Raw genomic sequence first — 27,831 nt, 5'->3', positions numbered from 1 at the left:
GCCAGCCATTAACAGCCCCGCGCATTTAGGTCTTGCTCTCTCTAAATACCTCCGAACGCGCTTCTGCCCCTCGTCCGATGCGTCGGCTGTGAGCCGTGCGCCTTCAGTCACGCTCTTTATTTCCGCCGCCCAGCTTTAGTGACCGGATTTCTTCCATTTTTCAGGTCCCTGGGGCGTTGCTTTAACCCGTGCTAACGACCGACGCGCTTGCTCCCGTGCCGCAGGACGCAGCAGCTGGCCGGCGGCGGTTTCCCCGTAGCACCCAAAGCGGCAGCTGCGATCCAGCGAGAGGTTTGCTGCCTTTCGGCTTCGTGTGAGATGAGAAATGACGTCCCCATCTTCCCCGGGGAGGGGCGGCTTGGGGGTGGGTGTTTTGCAGCCTGCCCAGGCTACCAAAGCCCTGCTGCCAGTCTCCTCTGCGCCTTCCCGCCGCAGGGACCGGCTGCAGCCCTGCGGCAACGTCTGCGCGGGCCCGGGGGCTCGGGCTGCTGCCTTTCGGGGTGGCGAAGCCCCTGCCAGGGAGGTTTCTGCCCAGCTTCCCTGCGCTGCCGTGGTTTCTCTGCGCCAGCCTTGGGGCGAGGGATCAGGGCAAGGACTAAGCCGTCGGCGACTGCGGCGGGGGGCGTGGCGGGTTTGGGTTCTGGTTTGTTTTCATAATGGTTTGCAAGTGAAGAAGGATAATAATTCACTGGGAAAACAGAATTCCCTTTTCCTGTGGACTTAAAACCCCAACTTTGCAGGCAGAGCACCTCCGTTAGGCTGCAAACTGACTCGGCGCCTTGTGCCCGAGACGTACGGCCACCGCGCTCCTCCGCTGATAACGAGAAATGCTCCAGGCTGCAAGCTTTACCCGGTTTTTAAATGCAAACCGTGTGCTGCCACACGTCTGAGCGCAGGGGCGGTTTCCAGCAGGCCGGCACGGAGTGACCGGGGCCACCAGCCACGCGGAGTCAGTCTTGCTCCGCGCAGAAAAGGCAAATTCCTAAATTCCTCCAAAGCAGCAGCTGGGCGATGTCGGAGCGGCTCCTTTGCCCTCAGTGTCCCAACAGCTTCCCAGGGGCCTCGGTGACCTCTTGTCCTAAAGCAACGCGTTCCTGGGGTTTGGTTTTGCGAAACCTGGCTGGAAACGGGGGGGAAAAAGCCTCCTCTGTGGGGGACTTCTGCAGCACCCTTGCTTTTTTGCAGCCGCTGAAGCTACAGCTCGCGCAGACCCTGCGATCAGAGCCTTAAAGCAATCGCGGAGATGTCCCAGTATAGGCGACGGTGCTTTAATGGGGTCAGGCTGGGGGGGGAGAGCACCCCGCAGCGGGGCCAGGTGCGGGAGGTGCTGCTGCCCGTCACACGCGGGAGTCCATGGCGTACATCTGGCTGGTGGCCGTTTGGCCCCGGGGCTGGGGAAGCCTCTGGGGTTGCCAGCGGCCGCTGGGCTCTGCCAGGAAAGAGTTGGGGTTGTGTCACGGCCGGCAGCGGCAGGGGGGCTCGGGGGGGGCCACAGCATGGGGACACGGCAGGAGAAATGAACCCCAACAGCCGACGCTGTGGGGTCGGCTTCCACCCGAGGGGCGTAAGGGCTGGAGGGGACGCCTGGCGAGACGTGGCCTGCCCCGCGTCCCTGACGGTGGCACGGCCAGATTGCCACCGGCGCGTCCTTGCGGCCACCGGCTGAGGCTTTGGCTGGTCACAGTGATACAGCTCCAGCCCGGCCACTGCTTTGGGTAGACGTCGACACACCTTCACCAGGACCTCGAGGTCCCCCAGATGCGGATGGAGCATTTCTGCACCCCCGCCGTGCCCTCATGGGGTCCCCACGCAGCCCCGTCCTGCCTGGCGTGACCCGGCCTCCCCGGCCGAGGCGCAGCCTTGGCTGCCAAGGGCTTCCCCTTGCTTCGGCTGGACCCTGCAAGAAGTGCCCGCGCCCCCTGAGCTGGTCCGTGGCCCCGCGTACGTCCCTGCAGGGCGCAAAGCTGCGTACGGTGGGATGGGGGGGGCAGGGCAGACCGACCTGCGCAGGCGTGGAGGCAGCAGGTCAGCAGGACGGATGCCATGAAGCAGCCCGTCGAGCCGGCCATCCCCAGCCAGCACGACCACCCGAAGTCGTAGTGGACTCCCAGGAATATATTGTGCGACACCAGCATGGCTCTCTCCACGTAGACGTCCACCGCGTACCACACGGAGCCCACAAGACCCAGGATGCCTAGGAGGAACGGGGCCGGGTAAGAGCGAGCCATACAACACCCCCATGCTCACCAAACCCCCCTGGGGGGGGTGCCCCCAGCTCCCAGCATCTCCCCAGCTTCCCATGGGCCACAGGGTCCATCTGCCCCCTGAGCTCTCCCAGCCACGCACTCCCGAGGCCGAGGATGACACCGGCCCCGTAGCACATCTTCAGTTTGCCGCGAGGCTCCTCCTTGAGGAACTTGACACAGTCGAGCCCAAGGAGCAACGTAGCCAAAGCCAGGCCAGCCAGGAGGTCCGCTGTGATCAGCAGGGTCCGGGTCACCACGATCTTCACTGGGCAGGGAAGGAAAACAAAAAAACCGGAGAGGGGACTGAGGAACGGTCAGAGGAACTGGTCTCCCCACTCCCGATTGCTGCCTGTGTCCCTGCTAGAGCCATCCAGCTCACCAGTCCGTAGGAGACACCTACATTGGCACCCACCGACCCCATGCCTGCCGCGTGCAAGGTGCTCATCAGGCTGAAATGAAATCATCTGAAACCTTGCAACAGGACTTAATAAGCCCGTTATTAGACCAGCTCAAGGAACCAAACAGCTTATGGTGTATCCCAGCACCTGGGACGTGGTCACCTACTCAAGACCTTCTTGCACAGGCTTGGACAGAAGATGCTGCTGTCCTGACTGTGGGGTTTTTCTTCTCCAAGTTGTGTAGCTGGGGTTTTGAACAGCAAATGTCAACATACCAGTGAAAAATATGAGAGCTGGCACGGTTCACGTCACCAGCCGCGTGTGATGGGACTTCTCCCTACGGCTTTTTCCCCAGAGCAGCACAACGGCCCGACTTAGTCCATGCTGACTTCTTGTTCCCTTCGCTTCCCGAACCTGTGTTCTCCTGTGTCAACACCCTATACGAGGGTTCTTCTGTGCAGGGCCTGATGCGCCCTGTGCAGGCCAGGAGAAGTCTCCATGCCACGAGATGACTCCCTGAGCTGCGGACGCTTGCCCAGCGGGAATGGTCCTCACCCCTGCACGCAACAGCAGTGGGGCTGCAGATCCCACCATGGAACGCGGGGTAGGAGCTGCACCTGTGCCAAAACCCCTTCGTTGTGAGGTGGCACGGCTTCGTGGCCTCTCTCCAGCTTGGTGGCCCCATGGCAGATCTGGCTGGCCCATGGGTTGCCATCCAGGCCACGTTGATGGGGCAGGAGACCAAGAGAAGCCCTGGGCCTGCATTGCTGACTGACGAGGATCAGCCCTTTGCAAAGCGGATCATCTTCTCGAAAAGGGAAGAGGGAAAACCCTTAGCTGTGAACTTAAAAAATGCCTCCAGGCCACGCCAGCTTACCTGGGTGGTCCGCCAAAATGGAGTCATACTGGTCGCAGGTCCTGACCCCATCCTGCATGTTGGTGACACACTCCCTCCAAAGCCCCCGGCATTTGTGACTGACCTGCAAGCGGGAGAAAGACACTCCAGCAAGAAGCACCAAAAAGCACCCCAGCTCCCCAGGGATGGCCCAGCCCAGCAAGGCAGATCTTCGGGCTCTCAGCACCGCAGCTGGACACGTCCCGGTGACTCCCTACCCATACCTTGCGCTCTGCCTCCTCCTGCTCCAGCGTTTCTCTCTCTCTAATCCTCCAAACTCACGCAGAAAGCAGTGGGTTTGTCCCACCATGGCCCCTTTCCAAGCCCGTGGAGACATGGCGCAACCCCATGGATGTCAAGGTACCCACCTTGCTCCCAGCTGCTAACCTGGAAGATGGTTGCTCTGCTCACCTCCAAGCTGTCATCAGCGTTCACCATCCAGCAGTCGGTGCACGTGGCAAGGAGCAGGAAGAGCGTTGAGAGAAGAGCAAGGACGAAGGCCGTCATCTGCAAGGCTGCGCTCATGGGGTTGCCTGCAAGGGCACAGAGACGTCCGTCAGCTCTGCTCTGGCCACTTCCCAGGCACCTGATCCACCAGGGACAAAGTGCCACCTAGGCCAGGGTGTCCTCTGGGTCCCTGTGAGTCATCTGGGGCCCACCTCATGGTCCTCAGTGCTGCCAAAATGCTCCAATACCCTCAGCTGAGGTTGGGCCACCAGGTTTGCATGCAGACAGGGCCTTCAGAGATACATTAATTTTGCAGTGGCGACATACCCATGTGGGGTTGCTCTCTAGGTGTCCTCTCATCCAAATAGACCATCTGAAGTTGCCAACCATTAGTAGTCTACTACAACTACTGTGGTCAGAGCTTGTGATCTGAGCATGTGGCTCCGGAGGTTTTCTTGGTGCCCCCATCCCCGCATCCCTGTGACTCGGTGGGAAGAGCACCTGCCTTTTCTTGCTTCTTTTTTTGAAGAAAAAGCAATGAAATGTTGTAACACCCAGGCTGGAGCACAGATGAGCGTCCCATGGAGATGTCCTAACCTCAAGCGACAAGCCCAAAGAAAGCATCTCCCATTATGGAGGTGGATGAAGGCTGCTGGGGCTTGATGTGGGTGCCCTTGGGTGCTGCCGAGGCTTTCCAAAGACCAGAGGGGATGGGACCATCTGTTTTCCATCCTTGCCAGAGACTGAGGACTTTGCAGAGAAGGAGCTGTGCCCAAGGTATGGAGCAGAGGCCATCCTATCTCCACAGCCTGGCCCTGAGTCCCTCTTTGCTGCGTTTTGCAACTCAAGGTGCTAAATATTTTAGTGCCTGAAGTTGCAACGACTGCGGCAGCCCTTTGGGCAGAGGCGTTCCCATGAGTGGGTTAATTAAAGAGATCGGCGGGGTCTCTGAGCCGCACGGGTTAGTTATCGTAGGGCGATGACTCTTCCCCATGGCAGAGTTGGTGGCCTTCAGCCAGATGCTGCCCGCCCTGGCCCAGGCTCCCCCGTGGGCAGAGGGGGAGGAGGGTCGCGGATCCCACACCCTGTAGGCATGGGCTCCCACCCCATCCCCTCTTGGGACGTGGCTGGGAGCAGAGGTGCCGCTCACCCCGGCTCCTTGAGCCTTTCCGTCCGCTTCGCTCTCAGCGTCTCTGTTTTTAACAGGCAGCCTCCTAGACCCCAAGTTACAAAGTTTTTTTTAATTTCCCCGGCTCCCTTCAGCGCAAACTCTCCATAACCTTATTTTTTTACCACTAGACCCTGGCTGTTTCGGAGCCTTTGAAGAAAATCCGTTCAGCCATTTGAGTTATATGGGCAAGAAAAAAAACAAAAAAGAAAAGAAAGAAATCCTTAACCCCGGCAAAACCCAGCTCCGAACCCTGTTAGCAATGAAAAGGAGCTCGGGGGAGAGCGTTACCTTCACCGCAGGCTCATCCTTGCTGGGGTGGGACGATGGCAAAAGCTCTTTGTCGCCGATGACCGGGGCTGGGGACGTGGGCTTGAAGGCTTTCAGGTACCGGTGGGATTTGATCCTGCCCCCCCGATGGAGTCGGAGAAATGCAACGCCTGCCGGAGCCCGCGCTGGGCTATTTATGTTTTTTCCAAGGCACGTCAGATGGGCTTTGTGCTCCGAGGCGTGATGGGCATCCCTGCGGTTCAAACAGTGGTAGGTTGGGAATGGAGCCTCCCCCCAAAAAATATCACGTGGGGAAACCTGTGGGAACGCGCTGGGAACACTCCCTAGGTGGGGGACTCTGTGTCCTGGGCGAATATCCCACGTTTTTTAATTAGACCTTTTAATTACTGCCTCGGAGTGAGTGGCCTAAGATATGTTGGGTCCCCAGGACCGGTGCAAGAGAGGCAGAGGGGTGGAGGTGGCCGGAGAAAGAAGCTGAACTGCGAGAAGGACCATTAAAACCCTTTGGCCAGGCACGCAGCCAATAACTAAGACCCTTTTTTTATTTTCCCGTTAAGTGGAACGCAAGCGATGACCGCTGCGGCGGTTCTGGCTCAGATAACGCGCCTGGTCAGCCCCCGAGGAGGTTTTTGTGACCCTGGGAAGCGGCACCCCAGCCGCCTGGCACTCGGAGCTGCCCTAAAAACCGCAGGTTTGGACCCTGATCCCCTACTAGTCGGAAAAAAAATCGCTTTTGCACAGGCTTCCTCGCAAAGCGTCGTGGGGTGGCCTCCTCCGAGCATCCCTGGGATCAGCCGTGCCCCGCGGCGCTCCGGCATCGCCGCACCCTCCTCTCCCGGACCCACGGAAAACGCAGCCGCGTCTCCATTTCACGGGTTGTGTTTGAGAGATGCGCTGGGGTTTTTAGGTTTGTTGAGGGTTGGGGTTTGGTTTTTTTTATCCCTTTGGATAATCCTCTGCGGCACCCAGCTGTGGGGATTTTGGCGACGCAAAGCCTCGCGCTTCAGCCCCGCAGAGGCACCCGGGTGCTTGACGTCTGCGATGGCTGTGGCTTTACTTTGGGTTATCCTGTTTTTCTGGGATTTCGGCACACGGCAGGGCCAACGTTTGGGCATTAGGACTGAAAACATCCAGGAGGGTTTGGGTGCCTGCCTTTCCCAACATTTACAGCTCAGGAATTTACGGCACTCGGACATCCGTGACGTGAAATTCTGGTGTGACCCCAAGCAATGCAAAACTACGGCTGCATGCCCCGACGACACCGATCAAATAGGTTTATTTTTTATTTTCTCTTCATCTAAACAGTTTATTGTATATCAATCTGCCTTGCCAATTCTCAACTGAAACCTTTCGGGGGGGCTTGAAAAGATGCGGGCGGAGGGGCAGATCTGTCAGTAGTTGGATAATTAAGATCATTTCCCTGGTTAATGAAGGCGAAAACGAGATCCCGTGTCCCACCAGGTTTGTAAAACCCATCTGTTAAAAAAAAACGGTGCTGACAGGAGACCCAAATCTTTGTGTTTTAGCCCACGTTGCGCAGCATAAACCCGCTGCGGCTGGAAGGAAAAAAAGAGAGAGAAAGCTGTTTTCTGTGATGGGAGCATCTCATGGAGGGGGAGAAGTCTCTGCAGACGCCGGCGGGGCAGGCCAACAAATAAAAATGAATAAAAATGAATAAACCCACCATCAAATAAACCCAGTTTCAAACCACCGTCAAATAAAACCGCGCTCAGAGGCGTGAGAAAAGCCCCTCTGCGTGCGGACCGGCGGCGGGCCCCGGCCAAGGGCAGCGCTGCCGCAGAAGCATCTTCGTGCTCAGTATAACGAGGGGCACTGAAATGGAGTTTAAAATTATTGTAATATTTTTTTCTTTTAAAGAAAAAAAGGTGATTTTTCCCCTCCCCCCCCTACTCTCTTATTCACGTGGGGTTTCAATGCCATGGCAATTTGGTGCGATTTGCTGTGAGCTTGGCATCGGGGGGGGGGGGGGGGGGCATTTTCCCTTTTCCCTCATTTCTGCTTATTTAAATACGTATATTATTTCGCAGGGTTTTTGGATGCAAGCAAGAGGTGTGACCAGAAACATAAATATTGTTCCTCATTTATTATTTATTAAAGAAGTGTTTTGGGGGGAGAAACCCCATGTTTTCGCCTGGATTCGGTGTGGACGGAGGCAGATCCCGCGTATTGCAGCGAGCCCGGCGTCCCGTTCCTCTATTTTATCCCGCTTTGCCCTGTGCAAAACACACGAGGGATTGTCCGGAGGACAGTGGGGGCCTTTATACCCCCGAACATGTTATCGCCACTCAGCTATTTTTCCAACCCCCCCCCCCCATCTCCGATGTGCTTCCAGCCCGGCGCCCATCCCCGGGGAGCCCTCGGGTGACCCGCGGAGATGTCACGGGAGCCACCGAGGCCCCCGAATCCCTGCTGTCGGAGGTGGGATGGGGGGTGTTGGTGGACCAGGCGCCACGGGCAGGCTGAGGATGCTGAGATAAGCCCCTGGCTGTGCAAAAACCTGAATGGAAAGCCTCATCCCCCGAGGAAAACCAGGCACAGCATCACGGGGGGGGGTCCAGCCCCTCCCTGGGGAAAGCAAAAATTCAGCTTAAATGAGCAAAGCGCCCAATTGAGCACAAGCCAGCTCTGAATTCATGGAAAATGGGAGAACATAAGGGCGAGCCCAGCTTTGCGGGTCCATCAGAGGGGCAATAAGAGGAGGGGGCTGGTGGCATCGCAGCCTTGGGAAGAGCCCTGCGGAGGGAGCGAGCGGTGGCTGCAAGCACGGGTGCAACCCTGCTGCGTGGGGCAGCCAGGCTTTTCCACGGGCTTAGCCTTAAACGAAGCAATTTTTAAGGCCGCATCCCCTCCTTCGAGAGCGACACATGGCAACAAACTCGAGATATTTGGCTAGCACTTGCCCAGGAGGGCAAAACCCGTTCGGCACGGGGGAGAACCTCCTGCTCGGCCCATGCTGCAGAAGTTGCTTCGACCCAGCAAAGGAGGCGCTTGCACGGGACTGGCCCAGATTTGGAAGCGAGGAGAACAAAGAGATGATTTGAGAAAGATGCCCGTGATCGGAAATATTTTAATACCACTGAGTCACAATTTTTTAGTACAAACAATCAGCAAAAAAATGCATTTAAAAATCCCAACCCGTCCCATTCCCACGGCCACGCATCCCATAGAAAAGTGAATGCAATTTTATATTAAAAGAATAAAAACATTCTTCTACACAACGCTGCTCTCTTGATAAAAAAAAAACCAAAAAACGCCTTTTTGATTGATTTTTTTTCCTTTAAAAGCACGCGTTTCCTTTTCAATCCTCACTGCAGTAGCTTTTGGGGTGTATTTTTGGAGGGGAACCCCATGGGTTCAGCCAACCAAGCCCCTGATGGGTGAAGCCAGGCTATAAGCACTGCTCTCCCCTGATGGGTGAAGAAGACATTTTTACAGGGGGTCTGCAATTTAAAAGAGAAAGAGGCCCGTTAGTCCCGCGCGCAAGAGAGAAAAATCCCCCCCCCCCCCCGGGCTGAAATCGCATCGCTTCCCCTCCGGCACAGAGCAGGGCCCAAAGCAGCGCACGGGCATAAAATCAAAGTAGAGTAAAATAAAATCAAATAGAGCAAAATACAATAAAATAGAGGGAAATGAAATAAAATAGAGGGAAATAAAATAAGAGAGAGGAAAATGAAATACGAGAGAGGGAAATGAAATTTAAAAAAAATCAGCTATTTCAGCTAATTGGGATTAAAAAAGAAGGAGAAGAATAAAAAAATATATAATCAAGCTCTTTGGATCATTTCCACCGGTTTTTCCTGCAGGTTAGCTGGCATAGCACACGCGACGTGGACGGATGGATGGAGGTCGGGGGGGTTTGGGGGGATTTACGGATGAGACCGGAGCTAGGGCGCTTGCCCAGCAGTTAGTAGCGGTGGCGCCGAGGCACGAGGAGGTGGAGGCGATTAGCACGCCAGCGTTTGAAGACTTCACCGCCCGCTCCAGGGGCTCCCGTCGGGGCAAGAAGGATTTGGACCCGGTGGGGAGGCATCAAAATTCACGGGTCTGTCCATCCCGAAATAGCTGCACTGGGCACCAAAAATAAAAACAAACCGCTGCTTTGTGTTCAAAGCCCCCTTTTTGCCTGCTTTAATTTGCCCAACGCCATTTATTCTTCTGCTTAACAAGGCCACATACTTGTGCCTGGTGAGAAATAAGCCCAGGGCAGATTTGAGCTGGCAGAGCTCAGCTGGAGCGCCAACAACCGGGTGCTTGCTAATTCCTCATCTGCTCGAATCACGAATTAATGATAATATAAAAAAATGTTGCTTTTGGGTAGCCATGAGGCGGGGGGCTTGCCTCGAGAAAGCGTCCCGCTGCCGAAAGCGGGGCGCAGGGATGCTCGAGCCCCGGCTTGGGCTGGGTCTGAGGGAGGTAGGCAGTAGCTTCATCCCGGGAAAACCACGCGCCGGCTTCGCTCCCTGCTTGCTCCCCAAAACAGGGCCGCAGGGTGCAGGGGGCTGGTGGCAGCACAAGGCGCTTCTGTGCGGCACACCCCCGCGGGCCCGGCATCGGACGGACGCGGTCCAGCCACCCACAGTCCCGGCCACCCCGCGGGGTGCCTGGCTGGGGGGAGCCTGGCAACGACGGATACGGGAGCCACGGCCCCAAAAAAACCCTGTTTTAGAGGCTGGCGCTGCAAACGGCGCTGAAACCTGGAAGATGAGGAGGAGAACGGTCTCATGGGGCATCCAGGAGCACGCGGGCTGGGAGCGCCGGGGTCTTGCCTGGTTTTGGGAGGGGAGGGAGGCGCTGGGCGGCAGGAGGGCAGGGTTAGGGATCAGACGTACTCCCGAGCCGTCGAAGGCTGCGACTGCCGGTAGTACTGCTGTCCTCGCCGCTCCTTGGCGGGGCAGGAGCAGCACAGGAGGGAGCCCCCCAGCACGGTGAGGCTGGCGGCCCCCCAGCCGATGAAGAGAGCCGAGCCGAATTCGTACCTGCGGTGAGAGAGAAAGGGGAGCATCAGGGAGGGGGGCAGAAAAGGCAGAGGTGCAAACTGCGATGAGGACCCCATGGACACAAGGATGCTCGAAGGCCTGACGAGGCTACGGGCGACGTCAGGGCAGATGTTGGTTCTTCTCCTCTCTGGCCATCCCCATCTTTCACGCTGGCCGGATCCAGCTACCAGGTTTCCCCGTGCTTCAATCCTCCCTTGGGCTGAAACTCCGCGTGAGCGCTCCGACTCTGTCCCAGCGCAAAGTCAGCGGTGGCACCGGCTAAAGCTTAGCATCGGGGACATCGGCAACGTGGCAGCTGTGGGGTGGCACAGGTCCCACCCCGTGCGGCACATCTGCCCGTGACCCCGTGCATCGCCCAAACCGGCAAGGGAAGATCCCATGGGAAGCGCAGGGACAAGCTGGGATTCAGATAAGGAGCATCCCCCGAGCTGGGCTCTCACCTGGCGTTGATGGGGACGGTGCTCTCTCTGAAGAACTCGTAGGTCACCTGCGCTGCGTACAAGGACACGGCCGCCAACGTGCACAGACCTGGAGGTCAACCACTGAACATCAGCAACACGGGGTCCATCACCAAACCAGCTCCTTGCCCTTTCTTCCACCAAACAGCTTTTAAAAGGCGTTTGACGTCGCCTACATCAGAGAGGTGCAAGGGCTGGAGCCGCCTTACCAGAGAGGATGAAGAGGATGCCACCGGCAACAGCGATGCGGCTCTTGGTGACGGGATCCTCTTCGCCAACTTTGGTGCATTTCATGCCCACCACGCTCACAATGATGCCGAAGAAGCCCAGGAGGAGAGAAATCACCATGAGAGCCCGGGAGGTCTGGATGTGAACTGCAGGCGGCGGGGAGGGGGAAGAAAAGCCGCTCAGCAGCTTGTGCTTTCAGCCTCTCCCAAAGCAAGGTCACCCTGTCCCACGCTGGGGATGAACCTGTCCTTAACCCTGTCCTCGCTGCGTGGTTCCCGTGTCACCCCTTCCCCGCACGGCTGGCGGGGAGACCTCAGCTCAACTCAGGGCACGGCTCCCAGTGCCTTCCCTGACCTTCCTCCCCGCCGCACTCATCCTCCCCATGGTTCCCTGGGCTGGGCAACACCTTGCCCGCAGCAGCACCACAGTTCCCAAATGCCACAAGGGTGATGCCCAGCCCCGGGGGTTGCGATGTCCCCGTGGGGCACCGTCAGGCCCCAAACGTGATGCCCACCCTGGAGCTCCAGCCCCTGGGGCCGGGGAGGGGTCTCGGACACGCAAAGGGGCTCAGACCCACGGGGCCAAGAGGGGCTCAGACCCAGGGGGGAGTTGGGGGCCAAGAGGGGCTCAGGCCCACGGGGCGGAGGGGGGAGGCTTGGCCCCACATCGCGGCTCAGAGCAGTGGAGGGGTAAAGGGGGCTGAGACCCTTCTGAGGGGGGCTCAGGCACATTGGGGGGCGCAGGCCCATGGCGGAGGCGCTGTTCAAGAGGGGCTCAGACCTGCTGAGGACCCAGGCCACCGGAGGGGCCAGGGGAGCCCAGGCCTGCGGGGGCACTCGGACGTGGAGGGGGTACGGACCTGTTGGGGGGGGGGCAAACCCACAGAGGGGCTCAGACCCATGGGGGGGGTTAACCCACAGAGGGGCTCAGATCCATATGGGGGGGCCAAACCCATAAGAGGGGCTCAGACCCATATGGGGGGGGGGGGTCAAACCCATAAGAGGGGCTCAGACCCGTATGGGGGGGCTCAAACCCGTAAGAGGGGTTCAGACCCATGAGGGGGGGTTAACCCACAGAGGGGCTCAGATCCATATGAGGGGGGGCAAACCCACAGAGGGGTTCAGACCAATGGGGGGGGGCTCAAACCTGTAAGAGGGGCTCAGACCGATATTGGGGAGGGGGCCAAACCCATAGGAGTGGCTCAGATCCATATGGGGGGGGTAAAATCCATAAGAGGGGTTCAGACCCATATGGGGGAAGGGTCAAACCCATAGGAGGGGCTCAGACCCGTATGGGGGAAGGGCCAAACCCATAAGAGGGGCTCAGACCAATGCTGGGGGGGGGGGGTCAAACCCACAACGGGGCTCAGACCTGCAGCAGGGCAAGGGCAGCTCAGACGCACGGGGCGCTCAGAGCCCCGGAGCGGGGTCTCTGTCCCACGGGACCCCCCCGTACCCACCGTCGAGGGAGAGGAGCGAGTCGTGGAGGCGGCACTGGACCTGCCCGGTGCTCTGGGCCGCGCAGCTCATCCACAGCCCCTCGTGGAGCCCCACGGCCGTGATGATGGCGTCCCCGGCGTACGAGCTCTGCCTCCACTGCGGCAGCACGGCCGCCGCCAGCGCCGCCACCCAGCCGCCCAGCGCCGCCAGGTACCCGGCCAGCTCCCGCGCCCCGCCGCCCATCGCCCTCGCCTCCCGCCCGGCCGCGCCGCGCTCCCCCGCCGCCGCCCGCCGCCGCCGCCACGCCCGCGCCACGCCCACGCCGCCCCCGGCCCCGCCCCGCGCCCCCGCCCCTGGGGAGATGGCGGGGGGGCGGGGAGGGGGCTGAGGGGGACGTGGAGGGATCGGGGGGGGGATGGAGGGGAGGGATTTGGGGCTGGGGGGGAGGGATCCTGGGGGGGGGATGGATCCGGGGAGGGATTTGGGTCCTGGGACTGGGATCCTGGGGGGGGGGGATTTGGGGCTCCTGGGGGAGGATTTGGGGCTGGATTTGGGTCCTGGAATTGGGGGCTGGGGGGGGATTTGGGTCCTGGGAGGGAAAACTGGGATCCTGGGGGGATTTGGGGCTGGGGAGGGAAAATTGGGATCCTGGGGGGAGGATTTGGGGCTGGGGGGATTTGGGTCCTGGGGGTGCGGAATTGGGGGCTGGGGGGGGATTTGGGTCCTGGGAGGGAAAACTGGGATCCTGGGGGGGGGGGGGGATTTGGGGCTGGGGAGGGAAAATTGGGATCCTGGGGGAGGATTTGGGGCTGGGGGGGATTTGGGTCCTGGGGGGTGCGGAATTGGGGGCTGGGGGGGGGGATTTGGGTCCTGGGAGGGAAAACTGGGATCCTGGGGGGGGGGGGGGATTTGGGGCTGGGGAGGGAAAATTGGGATCCTGGGGGGAGGATTTGGGGCTGGGGGGGATTTGGGTCCTGGGGGGTGCGGAATTGGGGGCTGGGGGGGATTTGGGTCCTGGGAGGGAAAACTGGGATCCTGGGGGGGGGGGGGGATTTGGGGCTGGGGAGGGAAAATTGGGATCCTGGGGGGAGGATTTGGGGCTGGGGGGGATTTGGGTCCTGGGGGGTGCGGAATTGGGGGCTGGGGGGGGATTTGGGTCCTGGGAGGGAAAACTGGGATCCTGGGGGGGGGGGGATTTGGGGCTGGGGAGGGAAAATTGGGATCCTGGGGGGAGGATTTGGGGCTGGGGGGGATTTGGGTGTGGGGAGGGAAAATTGGGATGGGGGGAATTGGGGCTGGTGGGGGATTTGGGGCCCGGGGGGGGATGGGTCCTGGGGGGTGCAGAATTTGGGGCTGGGGGGAGATTTGGGTACGGGGAGGGAAAATTGCGAATCGGGGGGGGGGGGGGGATTTGGGGCTGGGGAGGGAAAATTGGGATCCTGGGAGGGGGATTTGGGGCCTGAGGGGGGTGAATTTGGGTCTGAGCAGGGGGAGATTTGGGGCCTCGGGGGAGATTTAGGATCTGGGGGGAAGATTTGGGTCGGGGTGGAGATCTGGGTCCTGGGGGGAAGAACTAGGTCTTGGGGGGGAGATTTGGGTCCTAGGGGGGAGATTTGGGTCTTGAGGGAGATGGGGACCCCCCCAAGCAACAGTGGAGGGAGATGGGAAAATGGGGGTCCCCAAGGGAGGGGGGGCTGGGGGGGGTGAGCCCCCAGCCCACCCATGGCCCCCCGCGCTCCTGCCAGGGGCCAGGACCCCCCTCCAGCCGCAGAGGCCCCGGGGGTGGCTCCGGGAACGCGGCAGGGAAGCAGGGAAGGGGGTCGTGCCCCCCACGCCGCCAGGCCTGACCCTCGCCTCTCCGTGGGGGCAAGGCGGGCATGCCACCGCCGCGCCAACAAGAGCCGCCATTGATGGCGGCGTCCCCCCCACAGGAGTGGGACACGGGGGGTGGGGGGGACATGTGCCACCGCCCCGGTGACACCAAGCGAGTGGCAGCCCCAGGACCTGGCAATCGTTAACCGCCCCAGCCTCATTAGCAGTCTGTTCACGCGCTCGGGCGGCCGGGGTCGGACACCGGGATGGTGGGCAACCACCAGCAGGACCGTCCAGTCATCCTGGAGAAACCGTCCCCCAGGACCCCCCTCTGCCACCCCGATGCTGAGCAGGACCTGCCCTACGCCCTCTCTAAATATTATGGGGGTGCCCAGCTCCGGCGGCGTGGGGCAGGATTTATTTACTCACATTCCCCAGATGGTTATGGTAATGGCCGGGGCCAGACACCCACGGGAACAATTTGATGCCCTGTTGGGGGGTGCCCCGGTGCTCAATGTCCTTCTTGTTCAAGGACGGTTCCCTCCTCCCTGAAATCGTGGGTCCCTTCCCACGCTGCAGGAGCCGGGTCCAGGGAATGCTGCGGGGCTAATGGAGGGGGGTCCCAGCACCCATGGGCCCTGCTGCCTCCTCAGAAAGTCCCCCTTGTCCCCAAAAAACACCTTCCTGGGGTTGCATGGCTGCAAAACCCTTGGGTAAATGTTTGCAAGGAGGGAAGGATGCGTGCCAATACCGAGTGACAGCCAAGGAGGGAGGGGGACAGGACAGCAGCCTCCAGCCCCGGCTGAGGAAGCGGCAGCTTAGAAAAAAAACCACCTTTATTTACCCATTTCCTGCAGAAGGCACTTAAATAGCCACAGGTTCAGCCGAGCGGCAAGGCACATGGCTGCTACCGTGGCACCGGGTCCTCACCCCCAAAAGAGCATCCCTCCCTTGTCCCTCATGTCACCCCCCCGCCCCCCAGAGTCTCCGTGATACCCCCAGGTCAGCTCCGCAGGGGGGGCTGGATGCCGCAGGCATGGTGCGGGGCATCCCCCAATTCCCCATCCCGCGTGGGCTGGGGGCAGAGGGGGGTCCCGTCGGCAGCCCCACGGCTGAGCAGCCTGAAGCTGCAATGCTGGTGTCGCTGGTCCCGGCGGGGACGTCCTGGTCCCCATGGGATTTCACAGCTCGTCCTTCCCCACCGTGACGGCAGCCGGCGGTTCCTGCTCCAGCTCCGTCTCCCGCAGCAAATCCCCCTCTTCCGTGCCGAAAAGCATCTTCACCAGGTCGTCCGCCTGCACGCGCTCCTGTGGGGCAGACCCACGGGGATAAGCACGGCCATCGTCCCCCCAAAAAAACCCAGCCGCTGCCGGGGAGGGAGCTTACCCGCTCGCTGTGCCGAGGGTCCAGGGTGAACCAGAGAGCGATGGCGCAGCGTTGGCCCTTGGTCACGGCTTTCACCCCGTGGGGGTTCTCCGAGCCGGAGGAGAAGCCCACGGCGCGGCCACACTGCGGCTGAACCTCCGCCTGCAATGGAGGGGGGGCCCCAGTCAGGATGCGGCCAGTGGGTGAGGAGGAGAGTTGGTCCCCCCCAACCCAAGTGCATCCCTTGCGGTGGCACAGGGGATGGGGGAGCAGGCAGGAGCTGGGTTTGGTGCTGCACGTGGATCCTCAAGGAGCCGAGCTACTTACGGTCTCGGTCTTGGCATCCAGCTCGGTGAAGTAGAAAGCTCCTCCTTCAAAGTCCCCGTTGAGGTAGAGGATGGCACTAAAGGAAGCAGGGGACAAGCAGAGGGGGGTGACCATCACCCCAGGCCACAGCTCCAGTGACCAGGAGCCCTCCCCAACATCATGGCAGGAACCAGAGGCAGGAGAGCCCAGGTTGGGTTGCCCTCCCACCAAGCCATGGTGCCCTCCGGTGGGGAAGCTCTGGCCGATGGACACCACTGGTACCTGTAATCCCGGAAGGTGTAGGCTGGAGGTTCCTTCACGCACACCAGGGCCTCCGCATTGAGGATGCAGTTGTCCACGTGCACCTCGTGGCTGTTGTCACTCCGGCCTTCTTGCTTCTCTAGGGTGGAACAAGACCTGGCACGTCAGGACCCCTTTGCCCCTGCAGGACTGGGGTCTGTCCCCAAGTGCCACATGCTTGGAGGTGACAAGAAAGTCACCTGTAGTCTAAAGCCTTTCCACTCGCTGGAGCATGGACCACGAGAGGCCGTTCGGGTGGCACAAGCCTCCATTGACTTATCCCGTGGTGTCTCCATGGCCCTCCACACACAGTCTCTCCCAGCACCCGATCCCAAATACCTCCGAGTGCTGAAATCCTGTATGGCATGAAGCCACCCGCCCCGCTGGAGGCAACCAACAGAGCTGCTCATCTTCCCAAATCGGGCTTAGGGACAAGCTCCCCACACCTTCCTTTTGGGAAAAGGAGCAGGTTAGGGAGCAGCAAGGTGGTCTCCAAGGAAAGGTCCATGACCAGACCACCCCAGCTGTTGGAGGGGACCCAGAGAGGCCAAGGGGCTGAAGGAGACTTGCTTCTCCTCAGGTTGTGCTCCTCCGATGCTCACCATCGATGGCTGTGCGGCACACCAGGTGGGAGTAGGAGAAGTGGAGCGGGACCTCCAGGCGGAAGTAGGACTCCATCATGTGCCGCACCTTCTCCGTCACATTGTAGTAGAGGTAGGCGCTCTGCAGGGGCACCTTGCCCTCCTGGCCCAGCTGCGGGGGACGGACAGGACACAGGCTCAGCCCCAGGCAGGTTGGGCAAGCGTGGGCAGCTGCCTGCATTCAAACCCCCCCTCCCTGGTCTCCACAGCCTCTTTCTCCCCCCTCCCCGCCGCCACCCTAACCTTCAGGGCCTTGAGGACAGTCACGCCGTAGAAGGTCTCGCTGGGGGTGTGAGGAGATGTCTTCCCACGATAGCCATCCCCGGCTGAGGCAGCTGCCTGCAAAACCCAACTGGCATTACTGGTCTGACTTCTGAGCCACAGGAGGGGACCCTTCAGCCCCATCCCTGCCCGCTCCTCCCGTCCCCGCGCTCACGTTGGTGAGTCTCTGCAGCTCGCGGCACTCCTCGGCGGAAAGGACCCCGTCCACCACAACGCGCTGGGAGCCGTTCAGTGTCTTGGAGTTCATGGTGACACTGGCTCCTTCATACACCAAGGGGCCACCTGTGGTGCAAATGGGATCGGGAGGACACAGGGATGGGTGCCACCAACCCTGGGGGCAGTGCTGGGGGAAGCTGTGGTCCTGCCACCACCCATGTGGAGGGACCACGAACTGGCAGCAGGGGACACGGAGGTCCCCATCCCACCTCCTCTCCCGGCCCTCCGCACCTTCTCGGATGAACTTGCTCATATCGGCAGACTCCTTGGCCTTCTCCTCCACCAGCGTCTCGATCTCCTTCATGAGGTTACCGATCTCCTCCGAGATGCGTGCCGCCGTCTCCCGCTCCACCCTGGGCACACAGCAGCCATCAGCTCCACTGCCCCACTACCCCCGTGTCAGGAACGAGGGGCACCAGGACAAGGGCAGGACAAGGTGTCTCCAGGGGCCAGTGACAAAGCCCAAGGCTGGAGAGAGTCATCTCAATGCATCCCTCACCCTGAGCTGCTCGGGATGACCTACCCATCCCCCTCACCTCAAGGGCCAATGGGGAGCAAAGTTCTGCCCTCCAGCAGCCTCTTCCAGCCCCAACACCAAAAAACCTCCCTGGCAGCAGCTCCATGGCCATGCCTTTGGCCCAAACCCCGCGGAAGAAGAGGGGTACGTCCTGTCGGTCCCCCCGTTGGGTAGGCTTGGCCATCAGCTTGGGAGAGCACTCACTTTTGTTTCTCTCGCAGCCTTTTTGGTATCACCTCTTCGGGAGTCCAAGTGTCCTGCAGCCAGAAGAACAACAACATCAGGAGCTGGACGAGGATCTGGCTGGGACGCAGACCCCTCATCCCCTTCCCATCTGGCCACTGCGTCCAGCCTGGTCCAGCATCACTCACCGGGTCCACGAAGGGGATGCCGAAGACATCGTAGCTAAAGAAGAGCAGCTCCTTCTCCATCAGGCTTCGCTGGCGGTATGCCTGGATCTCCTGTGGCAAGGGGCAGAGGGATGGGGTGAGGGCATGGCACGAGGGCTCTGGGAAGACCCCGAGCAAGGGCAGGAGGGTGCTGGGTTTACATCATTCCCGTGGTCCTTGCTCCAGACCCGCAGCGCCCGTTTCCCAGTCCCTCTGGCAGCTGGGAAGCAAGTAGCTTTCCCCATCCTGCATGAACTTCCCTGTCCCATGTGGATGAGCCCTGGGAAGAGGATGGGGGAGACGGAGGCACAGGCACGTCTCTCCTTCAGGAAGCTCCTTACAAGCAGATTCCCTTCCCTGCTCCACCTGAGATGGGGCAGAGACCTCCATCCCGGCCTACCACCTCCCAGGCAGCACCCGAGCATCCAGATACAGCTATTTTGAAGACAAATCTTCTCCTTTTTAAGCAATTTCATTTCGGTTGTGGAATTCTGTAGCAGAGGTGGGCTCAGATCCTCCTATAAAGTCTGTCCGTCTGCCTCTCGCAGACCTCTCCCACAAGAGCTGGTCCATTGGTGCAAGCCATCAAGCCTTCGCTTGGCCAAAGATATTTTCAGTGCCGTTTTTCAGTCCCTCAGCTATTTTCCAGCTTGTTGGGTCTTGCATCCATCCATTCCTCTCCACCTTGCCACGGAAGGGGGGCTGGACCAGAGCAGATCCATCCAGAGCAGACCCCAAAACCTCTGCAAAGGTCCCCAAGGAGGGGAGGAGATGTCCCTGCAACGGCTCATTCCGGCCGGTCACTCACCTCTCGGGGCTGGATGGGTCCTGCCAGGTTTTCCCCCAGGACGGCGGTGTAATAGGCCAAATTCTGGTTCATCACCTCATCGTTGGGGAAGAAGAGCAAATAGGTTTTGGCGCATTCAATGGCTTTTTCATAATTCCCATCTGCAAAGAGAAACGGGGCTGTTACGGCACGTCCAAGAGCATCAGAGACAGAGCAAGCACGGATATGGAGGAGAAACAAGAGAGAAAGCTCTCGTTGTTCTCCAAAGGGTCTCCCAAGCAGGGCAGATACCCCGGCGCAAAGACAACCGCTGCCACAAAGGCAAAATTCAGAGTCCGAGGCGCTCTCCTGCCTCCAGAAATCATCTCACCAGAAAGCAGGGCCACTGCTTGGGTAGTTTTCTCACTTGGAAAACATCTTGAAGCCTATTTCCAGGCAGCAAGACCCAACCATTTCCAGGCTAACCTGCAATTTTCAGCCACTTAAGCACCCTGACCCACTTTCATGCACAGGATTGCAGCCTTTCAATCTTCTTGGACGTCATTGGGTTTTTTTTTCCTCCTTTTGGAGAAATTTGCACAGAAACAGTTTAGATTTTTCTAAGGAGGTGAAGAAAAAAATAAAATAAAATTGGGTATATTTGCCTGGGTTATAACTAACTGTTCTGGAGGGGGAGGGTGCCTCTGGGGTCTGGAGCCAGAGGTGGAGAGCTGGCAGGAGAAAAAACCAAGTGCTTCTCCAGGCTGTTATTTCACTTGGAAAGCGAAGCTGCCTGGGAATCGAGCATCCAAAGTGACGTGGAGGGTGCTTGCAACCAGGCGCAGCAAGACCCAGCTCTCCCGTGGCACATTTCAGGCCGGAGGAGCGGCGCTGCGTGAAGCTCATGAAGATCAGCAAGGTCAAGCGGAAGGTCCTGCACCAGTATCAGTAAAGACTGGGGAATGGATGGGTTTAGAGCAGCCCTGCGGAGAAGGACTTGCAGATACTGATGGACAAAACATTGGACGTGAGCCGGCAACGTGGGCTTGCAGCCCAGCAAGCCAACCGCATCCTGGGCGGCATCCCCCGCAGCGTGGGCAGCGGGGCGAGGGGGGGGATCCTGCCCCTCTGCTCCGCTCTGGGGAGACCCCCCTGGAGCCCTGAGTCCAGCTCCGGGGTCCTCAGCACGGGAAGGACATGGAGCTGTTGGAACAGGTCCAGAGGAGGCCACAAAAATGATCCAAGGGCTGGAACACCTCTGCTACGAGGACAGGCTGAGAGAGTTGGGGTTGTTGAGCCTGGAGACGAGAAGGCTGCGGGGAGACCTTCTTGTAGCCTTTCCATATGTAAAGGGGGCTTACAAGAAAGATGGAGACAGCTTGGAGTGACAGGACAAGGGGCAACAGTTTTAAACTGAAAGAGGGTAGGTTTAGGTTGGCCACAAGGCGGAACTTTTTTATGATGAGGGTGGTGAGACGCTGGAACAGGTTGCCCAGAGAAGACGTAGATGCCTCATCACTGGAGGAGTTCAAGGTCAGGTTGGATGGGGCTTTGAGCAACCTGATCTCGTGCAAGATGTCCCTGCATCTTGGGTTGGACTAGATGGTTTTTGAAGGTCCCTTCCCAGCCCAAACCATTCTGTGAGTCTGTGAGTTCTGCCCATGAAGAACGGCCCGTGCAGAGCACGACAGCCAGCGCCGATGGCCAACGGAGGACGGGGCAATGAGCTGCTTACTGTTGTAGTAGGCAAACTGCAGGTAGTTGAAGTGCGAGGGCAGGAAATCCTCCAAGGGCTTCTCCCGGCCGGGCTGGGAGGCCAGCTCCGTAACGCAGCCCTGCTTGCAGCTTAGCACCTGCATGTAGTGATCTGGTGGAGAAAAACCCCGTGTCACTGCACGTGGTGGCCCAAGGGGCGGGGGCAGGACCCTGGGGGTCTCCACTCCAACCTCCTGCTGGCGGCAGGGCTGTTGGCAGCTTTTTGGTGGTGGAAACCCCCAAGGATGGTGGTCGCCCACCTCTGCGTGATCAGTGGTGGGGCTGTGCTGCTCTCAGTGACCACCCTCAGCCCCCCCCCTTGTGTCCTAGTGACCCTCTGCTGGTCCCTCTCCTGGTTCTCCGCATCCCTCTGGAATTTGGGGGGGTCCCTGGGCATCACCCCCAGTGCTGACCTTGGGCAAACACCTCCTGCCACTTACTGGCCACACTCCTCCTAGGCAAACCCCATCCTAGGTTTCGCGTCTTATGGGGACCCACCACCCCCCAGGTCTTTGGGGACCTCTTTGGGGACCACCACCCCCCAGGATTGTCCCCAACTCCCGAGATGGGATGCAGCGTGCGCAGCTCCCACCTGTGATGGCCTGGAAAAGGTCCGCGTTGTACTCCAGGTAGTTGTAGCCCTCGTAGTCGTAGGGTCCCTCGCAGAGCGCGCGGCACTCGGCGTCCGCCACAAAATACTCCTCCAGCGCCTTCTCCAGGTGCAGGATGGCGGCGGCCGGCTGCTCCTCCGTGTAAAACCGGACGCCCAGCCGAAACTCGTTCTGCGGAGGGATGAGAAATGATGGAGGGGGGGTGCTCAATGCCCCGCTCCCTGTGACGGAGCACCCGGGGCGCCTTGTCCCCACGGGATGGACCTCACAGCACCAAGGTGGCATCTCATGGGCTTGCCGAGCCAACAGCCGCGGTGTGACCTCCGCAGGTCCAGCAGTGGACGGGTGTTTGGGGGGAGGGGGGGGGGTCCTCACCAGGTGGGGTTTGGCCTCCAGGTCGGTGAAGTCGTCCTCGCGGACGCCGGCCATGGCTTGGTAGTACTCCAGGTTCTGCCTCATCTCCTGGTGCCCGGGGTTGGCCATGAAGAAGGTGTGTGCCGCCGCCGCCGCCTGCGCCGGCCGGTTCATCTGGGAGGGATGGGGTGGGGGGGTGAGGCAGCGCCCGCCCCACGGTGCGGACCCCCGGTGGGGTGCGGAGGGGACCCCGGGGCCCGGCGGAGGCCGGGGGTCCCGCAGCCGGGAGGAGGGCGGTGACGGGGGCGGCTCCCGCGAGCTCCGACGTGGCACGGCGGCGGGGGGGGGGGGCCGCGGAGGGACGGGCAGGGCCCGGGGCCGCCGGCCGGCACCCCCCACCCCGCCGGGGCGGGCAGCCGGACCCTCCCGGGCCCCGGGACCCCCCCCCGCCCCGGGATCGCCCCCGCCCGCTTCTCCCGGCCCCGTCCCACCATCCCCCGCCTCGGTCGCGGGATCCCTCCGGGCATCCCCCCCGCACCGGCACAGCCCCCTTCCCTTCCCGGGCCGCCCCCGGACCCCCTCCCGGTCCCGCCGCCGGTCCCGTACCTTGAAATAGGCGACCTGGAGGTAGTTGTAGGGGCTGCGCTTGCTGAACTCCCGGTCCAGCTCCTCGCCCAGCCGGTACCGGGAGGGCGCGGCGGGCCCGCAGCCCCGCAGGCAGGCGGCACGGCGCAGCAGCCCCCGGAAGAAGAGCAGGTCGCGGAGCACCGGGTCGGGCTGGGGCTCGGCCCCCTCCGCCGGTCCGGCCGTGGCGTTGGCGCAGCGCAGGCGGCACCGCACCAACCGGGAACGGACGGCCGCCCGGGCCCGGAGCGCCCGCTCCATCTGCAACACCACGGCGGGCCAGTCGCCCCGAGCGTACGCCTCGGCGCCGGCGGCGAACAGAGCGTCCGGGGGCTGGGCCGGCAGCGGGGGGTCTGTCGGTACCGACCCCGGTACCGGTACCGGCTCCGGTGGGGTCGCCGCCCGCACCAGCAGCAGCGGCAGCAGCAGCAGCGCGGGCAGCGCCATGGCCGAGCCTCGGGGCCGCGCGCGCCCCGCCCCGCCCCGGCGGACGCCCCGCCCCCGAACCGGGTACCGGGAGCGCCCGCGCCCCGCCCGCCCCGCCCCTCACGCCCGCCCCGCCCCTCACACCCGCCGACCAATCAGCGCCCGCAGCCGCCGCGCTGTAGCCCCGCCCTGCAGCGGAAGCTCCGCCTCGCTGGGCGGAAGGGGCGTGGCGCGGCGGGCCGGTCATGGCGGCGGAGGGCGGCGCGGAGCCCGGTGGCGGCGGTGGCGGCGTGGGCCTGGCCCTGGTGGAGGGCAGCGCTGGCCGCGCCGCCCGCGTCGGGGACCCCGGGGACCTGGTGGCCCTGGCCCGGCAGGTGCAGCAGGTGAGGGCAGGGCGCCGGCGGCGGCACCGCGGAGGCAGGGCCGGGCCCGGGGCCGCGCGGGTGCCCGGTGTCCCGCTCCCTCCCGGCCGTCTCCAGGGCCTCCTCAGCCGGCGGCGGCCCTGGTGCCTCCCAGCACGTCCTGCTGCTCACCGGTGTCCCCGGCGGCCTGCCGGCGTGCCCTGTGGTCCCGCCCACCATATCCCACTGTGCCCTCCCAGTATGCCCCAGTGCCCCCCAGTACCTTCCTGTGTTTCCCAGTGAGCCGCACTATTTATGCCTCCAGTACCTCCCGTTGCACCTCAGTGCCTCCCGCTGTGTCTTGCTGCCCCCCGGTGATTCCCAGAACATCCCACTAAGCTCCCAGTCCATCCCAGTATGCCCTGCTGCCTCCCAGTATGTCCCACTGCCTTTAGTCCACCCCAGTGTGTCCAGGTGCATCCTACCGCCCGCTCCCCCAGTCCATCCCAGCACCTCCTGATATGTCTTCTTTCCCCTTCAGTGACTCCCAGTCCATCCCAGTGCCTCTCAGTCCACCCCAGTTCCTCCTGATACCTCCTACTGCCCCTCCCAGTCCATCCCAGTGCCTCTCAGCCTATGCCAGTGCCTCCCGATACGTTCTACTATCCCCCCAGTGACTCCTAGTACATCCTACTGCCTTCCACTACTCTGTCCTAGTCCAATATCTCCCCCAGAGCTTCTCAGTCCACCTAAATGCTTCCCTGTAAGTCCTACTGCCTCCTCCCAGTGCATCCCACTACCTCTCAGTCCACCCCAGTGCCTCCCAGTGTGTCCTACTGCTCCCTTCCACTGCCACCCAGCGTGTCCAGGCACCCCCCAGCGCCTGGTCCCTGCTCCACAGCTGTCACCCCCCCCGCCCAGGGGTGCCAGGGCAGCTCCTGCACCACCCACGGCCCCGGTAAAGCCTCGAGTGAGGCCACGACTGCCGCTTCTCCAGCGCGCGCCCAGCATGGCAAGGTCCGAAGGGCCGCAGCTCTTCCCCGTCCCGACCAAACTTCCTTCTTGTTTGCAGGCGGACGACTTCATCCGAGCGAACGCCTGCAATAAATTGACCGTCATCGCCGAGCAGATCCGGTACTTGCAGGAGCAGGCTTGGAAGGTGAGGCCGTGTCCGCGAGCTGGGTGGAAGGGTCGTTGCCTTGTGCTTGCGAGGGGAGGGAGATGAGCGTCCCTCTTAACTGCCAGACCTTTGGGATGAGCTGCGGCCTGGATGTGAATCGTGGCCAGGAGCCAAGTAGAGAAGATTTCAGTGGGAAGATAAGGAGGGTTTATTGTCTGGTATCAGCTGGGGATGGGGGAGGGTTGGTTTTGGTGCTTTCCCTCTGAGTCCTCTGCACAGCAGGGAGGCCGTCTGTTAAGGCGGAGGAGCGAGGGCGGCTAGTCAAAAGCAGCTCAGGTGTCAGGAAGGACAGAGAGATGACTCTGGTTTGGGGACAGGTGACTCCTGTCACCGTAGCGTGTGTGCTGTGCTCCCGGGAGGACTCGGCGCAGCGGGGTGACGACGTGGCCCTGGCTGGATCTGAGCCCTTGGGAGAAGATGAGCTGTTACCTGACGATGGGCTTGGCTTTCCAGCTCGTCCCAGCTCATTTGCTGGAGCGGGTGGCTCCGGCAGCAAGCCCAGCGGGGCTGGGCTGTCCAATTCAATTCAGACTTCACCCTTGGGGGTGAAATCTCAGAGCCGGAGTGGGAAAGGATCTGCCAGTCACTGCGACTGGCCCACTGCCATCAAGGCCACTACGTCATATAATCGTTAACTGGTGGAGCTGGAGCTGTGCAGCAGTCAGCTGGTGGAGCTGGGGAGACAACAGCCCCTTTGTTTGCTGTCCCTTCCCTTGGGGACCGCAGCAGGGAAGCCCCCAGGGTCCGGCAGCTGTGTACAGAGACGAGGACCGAGTCCAGCATGTGGTGGGGTCAGGCACAGAGGTGAACCTGGGGCTGTGGTGAAGAGGTCCTTGATGCTTGGAGGTATCTGCACCTCCGTGGAGGGGTGCAGGAGCTCTGAGGTCCAGCTGACAGGGGAAACTTGGAGAAAACTTTATCCCTTTGGAAAGCCTCTCCTTCCTGGGACAAGTAAAGATGTGCCGCGTGAAGCCAGACACGTGCCAGGGAGGATGAGGCCTCGCGGGTGGTGTGTCAAGTGATGTATCTCGGGCTCTGGCTGAGAGGCAATAGCGTGCTGTCATTTTATTTCAAGTGTGGAAATTTTAAATTTGTTTTTTTAGGTCTTGGATGAAGCTAATAGAGATGCTGATCTGCACCACGTGGCCTGCAACCTCGTGAAGAAGCCAGGAAACATTTACTACATGTACAGGCGGGAGAGTGGCCAGCGATACTTCTCCATCCTGTCTCCCAAGGTGGGTGGTAACAGCCCCTGAGGAAGCAGGGAGGGAAAAAAAACACATTTCTGATGCTTGGGCACTTCTGGACCTCAGACCAAAGCACCAACTTTGTGGCGGCATTTGTTGGCTCCTCCTCAGTTGGCGTTTGTCCTTGGTCTGCTGGTGTAAGAGCCATCTTATGAAGTTCTCTTAGCTCTTGGTGGATGGCGGGCAAGAAGACCTTTGGTGCGTGGACCTGAATTCTGCCTTTTGGTCCCTGCAGTTCTTTCTCTGGAAGCAAAGAACTGCAAAGATGCCCTGGGCCTTCCCTGTCCAGTGTGGCTGTCTGGCGGCACGGTCTTCTCAGGGGCTTCAGTCCAGGGAGTGAGTTTGTCTGCAGGTTGGTAGGGGTGCTCTTGGAGGTATCTTCCTCCCAGGCCACCTCTTTTCTTAGGTGCAGGGTGAAGGCTTCAGAGCAAAGCACCGAGCATGCAGAGGTGCTCTGTGCAGGTCGGGGAGATCTTCTGTCCTCAAGCCTCCCTGCGTCAGCAGTGCTGTAGCTTGACCTGGTCTTAGAGTAGTTGAGCCTATTCTTAGGTTAGAAAATGGGTTGGTCACGTCGTTGGGACTGCTCCAAAGGTGGTAGGGCTATCCGGGATGGGCAGAGGTTGGGCTGAGGGACAGCCCAGCCCAGCTCCAAGGGGAAATGAGCAGCGACGTGAATCTCTCTTTTCAGGAATGGGGGACCAGTCCCCACGAATTTCTCGGTGCCTATAAACTCCAGCACGACATGTCCTGGACTCCGTTTGAGGACATTGAGAGACGAGATGCTGAAATAAACATCCTGGATAAGCTGCTGAGCCGGCAGGCAGCGCTGCCCCCGTGTACGGAGCCCAACTTCCAGGGCCTCACCAAGTGACACAAGTGACCACGCGGGAGCCCCTGCGCAGAGACCCTGTGTGAGGACACGCAGTGCCTGCGCGCTGCCAAAGGCAGAGCGAGGAAAGAGACCAAGAAACAAAAATGCTGATGCCACCGGTACTTTCTCTGTGCTTTAACGAGACTAATTCTGCATTCAGTCTTACTGGATTTTCTAGTAATTGAGTAATTTATTTCTTTGACTGATGCCAAGCTGTAGCGAGAGGCAGATGATATCAGGTGGAGTCAATTCCAAGAGGGCTTGGGGCAAAAAGCAAAAATGCTTGGGGCAGATGTGATAATGCTATAAAATATGTCCTACCTGTCCGGCTCTGGCGTACCTCACTGTGACGACCTGCGGCAGGTAAGGAGTTCAGGGCTGGATTTTGCCCCTCGTTAAAACGCCGATATTCAGGAAGCTCTGTGGCCTGGGAAGAGCGGTTGAAACCCCGCACAGAAAGGTCTGTTGTGACCTGAGTCTGTTGGTCTCTGTCCCAGCTGGCCCAAACCCCTGCGTCTGTCACACAGGGAGATCCGGAGCTCTCTTCTCTGGGAAGAGCGTCCTCAAAAGTGCCATGCAGGCGTCAGGTGCTCTTCAAAAGGTGGGTGTTTCACAGTCCTCGTGTGTGCCCCTTGCCTTCGAGTGGTTGAGCTGCCGGGGTGAGACAGGAACGTGCAGGCACACTGAATGCCTCTGTGCCGGAGCAGCGGAGACAATAAAATAAATCAATCTTGGTCTCAAACGTGCCTCCGAGACAGGCCCGGTGTCCTGTCTGCATGGCAAACATCCCTTTGGTTTTACCGGGGAGACTGGGTGGCACGTGGGGCTGGTAGGACATCTCCAGCCTCTTTTTCCACCAAGAACTGGTGGGGCGAAACAAAGATCAGAGCTGCTGAGGAGATGTCCTCCCTCTGCCCAGCCGCACAGGGCTCCTCCAGGAGCTCGCCTGCTCTGCGAGGAGCCGAGATGGGAATGTACAGATGGAGAAGGGGATGCCCAGGTTGGATCCCGGCGTGTAACGTCAGATCTGGTCGGATCCTCCTGTGACTTGTTCACCTCCCCTAGGCGACAAGGTAGTGATGCAAGGCGTTGCACGTGCACACTTGGCCTTAGCCTCCTCCTCCTCCGCTGGCGAGGTGTGAAGGTTGGGGACCGCTTGTGGAAGGGGAATTGTGACCCTGGGGTCTGGGCCCACCAAGGGTGGAGAGGTGCTTCTTGGTGGAGCAAGTGCACTTGTGGT

The 27,831-nt window shown here is 60.6% G+C and overlaps 4 protein-coding genes and 1 long non-coding RNA gene across 6 annotated transcripts; 2 read left to right on the top strand and 3 right to left on the bottom strand.

The window, feature by feature from the left end:
* Window positions 1–25: 25 nt before the first annotated feature.
* On the bottom strand, window positions 26–4,075 carry LOC104011256 (claudin-16). The gene is made up of 5 exons (XM_087755793.1): window positions 3,951–4,075; window positions 3,522–3,624; window positions 2,347–2,511; window positions 2,003–2,194; window positions 26–1,429 (listed from the first exon to the last, which is right to left on the bottom strand). Exons 1-5 carry the CDS (start codon window positions 4,062–4,064, stop codon window positions 1,338–1,340), a joined length of 666 nt encoding a protein of 221 aa, XP_087611919.1. The 5' UTR covers window positions 4,065–4,075; the 3' UTR covers window positions 26–1,337.
* On the top strand, window positions 4,076–8,392 carry LOC148055994 (uncharacterized). The gene is made up of 3 exons (XR_015704401.1): window positions 4,076–4,763; window positions 5,286–7,331; window positions 7,494–8,392. It is a non-coding gene; the product is annotated as an uncharacterized LOC148055994 (long non-coding RNA).
* A 123-nt stretch (window positions 8,393–8,515) lies between these two features.
* CLDN19 (claudin 19) lies at window positions 8,516–12,834 on the bottom strand. 2 transcript variants are annotated; one of them, XM_087755784.1, is made up of 5 exons: window positions 12,609–12,834; window positions 11,131–11,295; window positions 10,904–10,991; window positions 10,296–10,442; window positions 8,516–9,533 (listed from the first exon to the last, which is right to left on the bottom strand). In XM_087755784.1, the coding sequence occupies exons 1-5, from the start codon at window positions 12,829–12,831 to the stop codon at window positions 9,503–9,505; spliced, it is 654 nt and encodes a 217-aa protein (XP_087611910.1). In that variant the 5' UTR covers window positions 12,832–12,834; the 3' UTR covers window positions 8,516–9,502. The 2 variants fall into 2 exon arrangements, with proteins under 2 accessions (XP_087611910.1, XP_087611909.1); XM_087755783.1 differs by having other exon boundaries at window positions 8,516–8,906.
* A 2,269-nt stretch (window positions 12,835–15,103) lies between these two features.
* P3H1 (prolyl 3-hydroxylase 1) lies at window positions 15,104–23,008 on the bottom strand. Its single transcript, XM_087755739.1, has 15 exons — window positions 22,509–23,008; window positions 21,924–22,076; window positions 21,530–21,719; window positions 20,918–21,049; window positions 19,225–19,364; window positions 18,399–18,488; window positions 18,232–18,284; window positions 17,742–17,863; window positions 17,449–17,576; window positions 17,256–17,351; window positions 16,974–17,124; window positions 16,354–16,471; window positions 16,093–16,168; window positions 15,787–15,927; window positions 15,104–15,707 (listed from the first exon to the last, which is right to left on the bottom strand). The coding sequence occupies exons 1-15, from the start codon at window positions 22,971–22,973 to the stop codon at window positions 15,582–15,584; spliced, it is 2,181 nt and encodes a 726-aa protein (XP_087611865.1). The 5' UTR covers window positions 22,974–23,008; the 3' UTR covers window positions 15,104–15,581.
* A 156-nt stretch (window positions 23,009–23,164) lies between these two features.
* CUNH1orf50 (chromosome unknown C1orf50 homolog) lies at window positions 23,165–26,761 on the top strand. Its single transcript, XM_087755788.1, has 4 exons — window positions 23,165–23,335; window positions 24,366–24,452; window positions 25,577–25,708; window positions 26,409–26,761. The coding sequence occupies exons 1-4, from the start codon at window positions 23,198–23,200 to the stop codon at window positions 26,589–26,591; spliced, it is 540 nt and encodes a 179-aa protein (XP_087611914.1). The 5' UTR covers window positions 23,165–23,197; the 3' UTR covers window positions 26,592–26,761.
* Window positions 26,762–27,831: the final 1,070 nt, after the last annotated feature.

The sequence above is a fragment of the Nipponia nippon genome, unplaced genomic scaffold (assembly GCF_047370975.1).
Source record: "Nipponia nippon isolate SJK-2023a ecotype South Korea unplaced genomic scaffold, ASM4737097v1 scaffold_19, whole genome shotgun sequence".
NCBI lineage: Eukaryota > Metazoa > Chordata > Aves > Pelecaniformes > Threskiornithidae > Nipponia > Nipponia nippon.
Note: the sequence above shows the minus strand (reverse complement) of the source record. Positions and strands in the feature narration are given on the sequence as shown.

Bases quoted from the DNA above. Each gene is read 5' to 3' on its own strand.
- LOC104011256 (XM_087755793.1), bottom strand. From the start codon at position 4,064: ATGAGCGCAGCCTTGCAGATGACGGCCTTCGTCCTTGCTCTTCTCTCA. The intron at 3,625-3,950 runs GTGAGCAGAGCA...TCCCGCTTGCAG, and splicing joins ACGCTGATGACAGCTTGGAG to GTCAGTCACAAATGCCGGGG. The intron at 2,512-3,521 runs GTAAGCTGGCGT...TTCCCTGCCCAG, and splicing joins CATTTTGGCGGACCACCCAG to TGAAGATCGTGGTGACCCGG.
- CUNH1orf50 (XM_087755788.1), top strand. From the start codon at position 23,198: ATGGCGGCGGAGGGCGGCGCGGAGCCCGGTGGCGGCGGTGGCGGCGTG. The intron at 23,336-24,365 runs GTGAGGGCAGGG...TCTTGTTTGCAG, and splicing joins TGGCCCGGCAGGTGCAGCAG to GCGGACGACTTCATCCGAGC. The intron at 24,453-25,576 runs GTGAGGCCGTGT...TTGTTTTTTTAG, and splicing joins TGCAGGAGCAGGCTTGGAAG to GTCTTGGATGAAGCTAATAG.
- P3H1 (XM_087755739.1), bottom strand. From the start codon at position 22,973: ATGGCGCTGCCCGCGCTGCTGCTGCTGCCGCTGCTGCTGGTGCGGGCG. The intron at 21,050-21,529 runs GTGGGAGCTGCG...TTTCTCCACCAG, and splicing joins CCTTTTCCAGGCCATCACAG to ATCACTACATGCAGGTGCTA. The intron at 15,708-15,786 runs GTAAGCTCCCTC...TCTGCCCCACAG, and splicing joins ACCCTCGGCACAGCGAGCGG to GAGCGCGTGCAGGCGGACGA.
- CLDN19 (XM_087755783.1), bottom strand. From the start codon at position 12,831: ATGGGCGGCGGGGCGCGGGAGCTGGCCGGGTACCTGGCGGCGCTGGGC. The intron at 11,296-12,608 runs GTGGGTACGGGG...CGCCGCCTGCAG, and splicing joins CTCGCTCCTCTCCCTCGACG to TTCACATCCAGACCTCCCGG. The intron at 10,443-10,903 runs GTGAGAGCCCAG...CTCTCACCGCAG, and splicing joins ACCGTCCCCATCAACGCCAG to GTACGAATTCGGCTCGGCTC.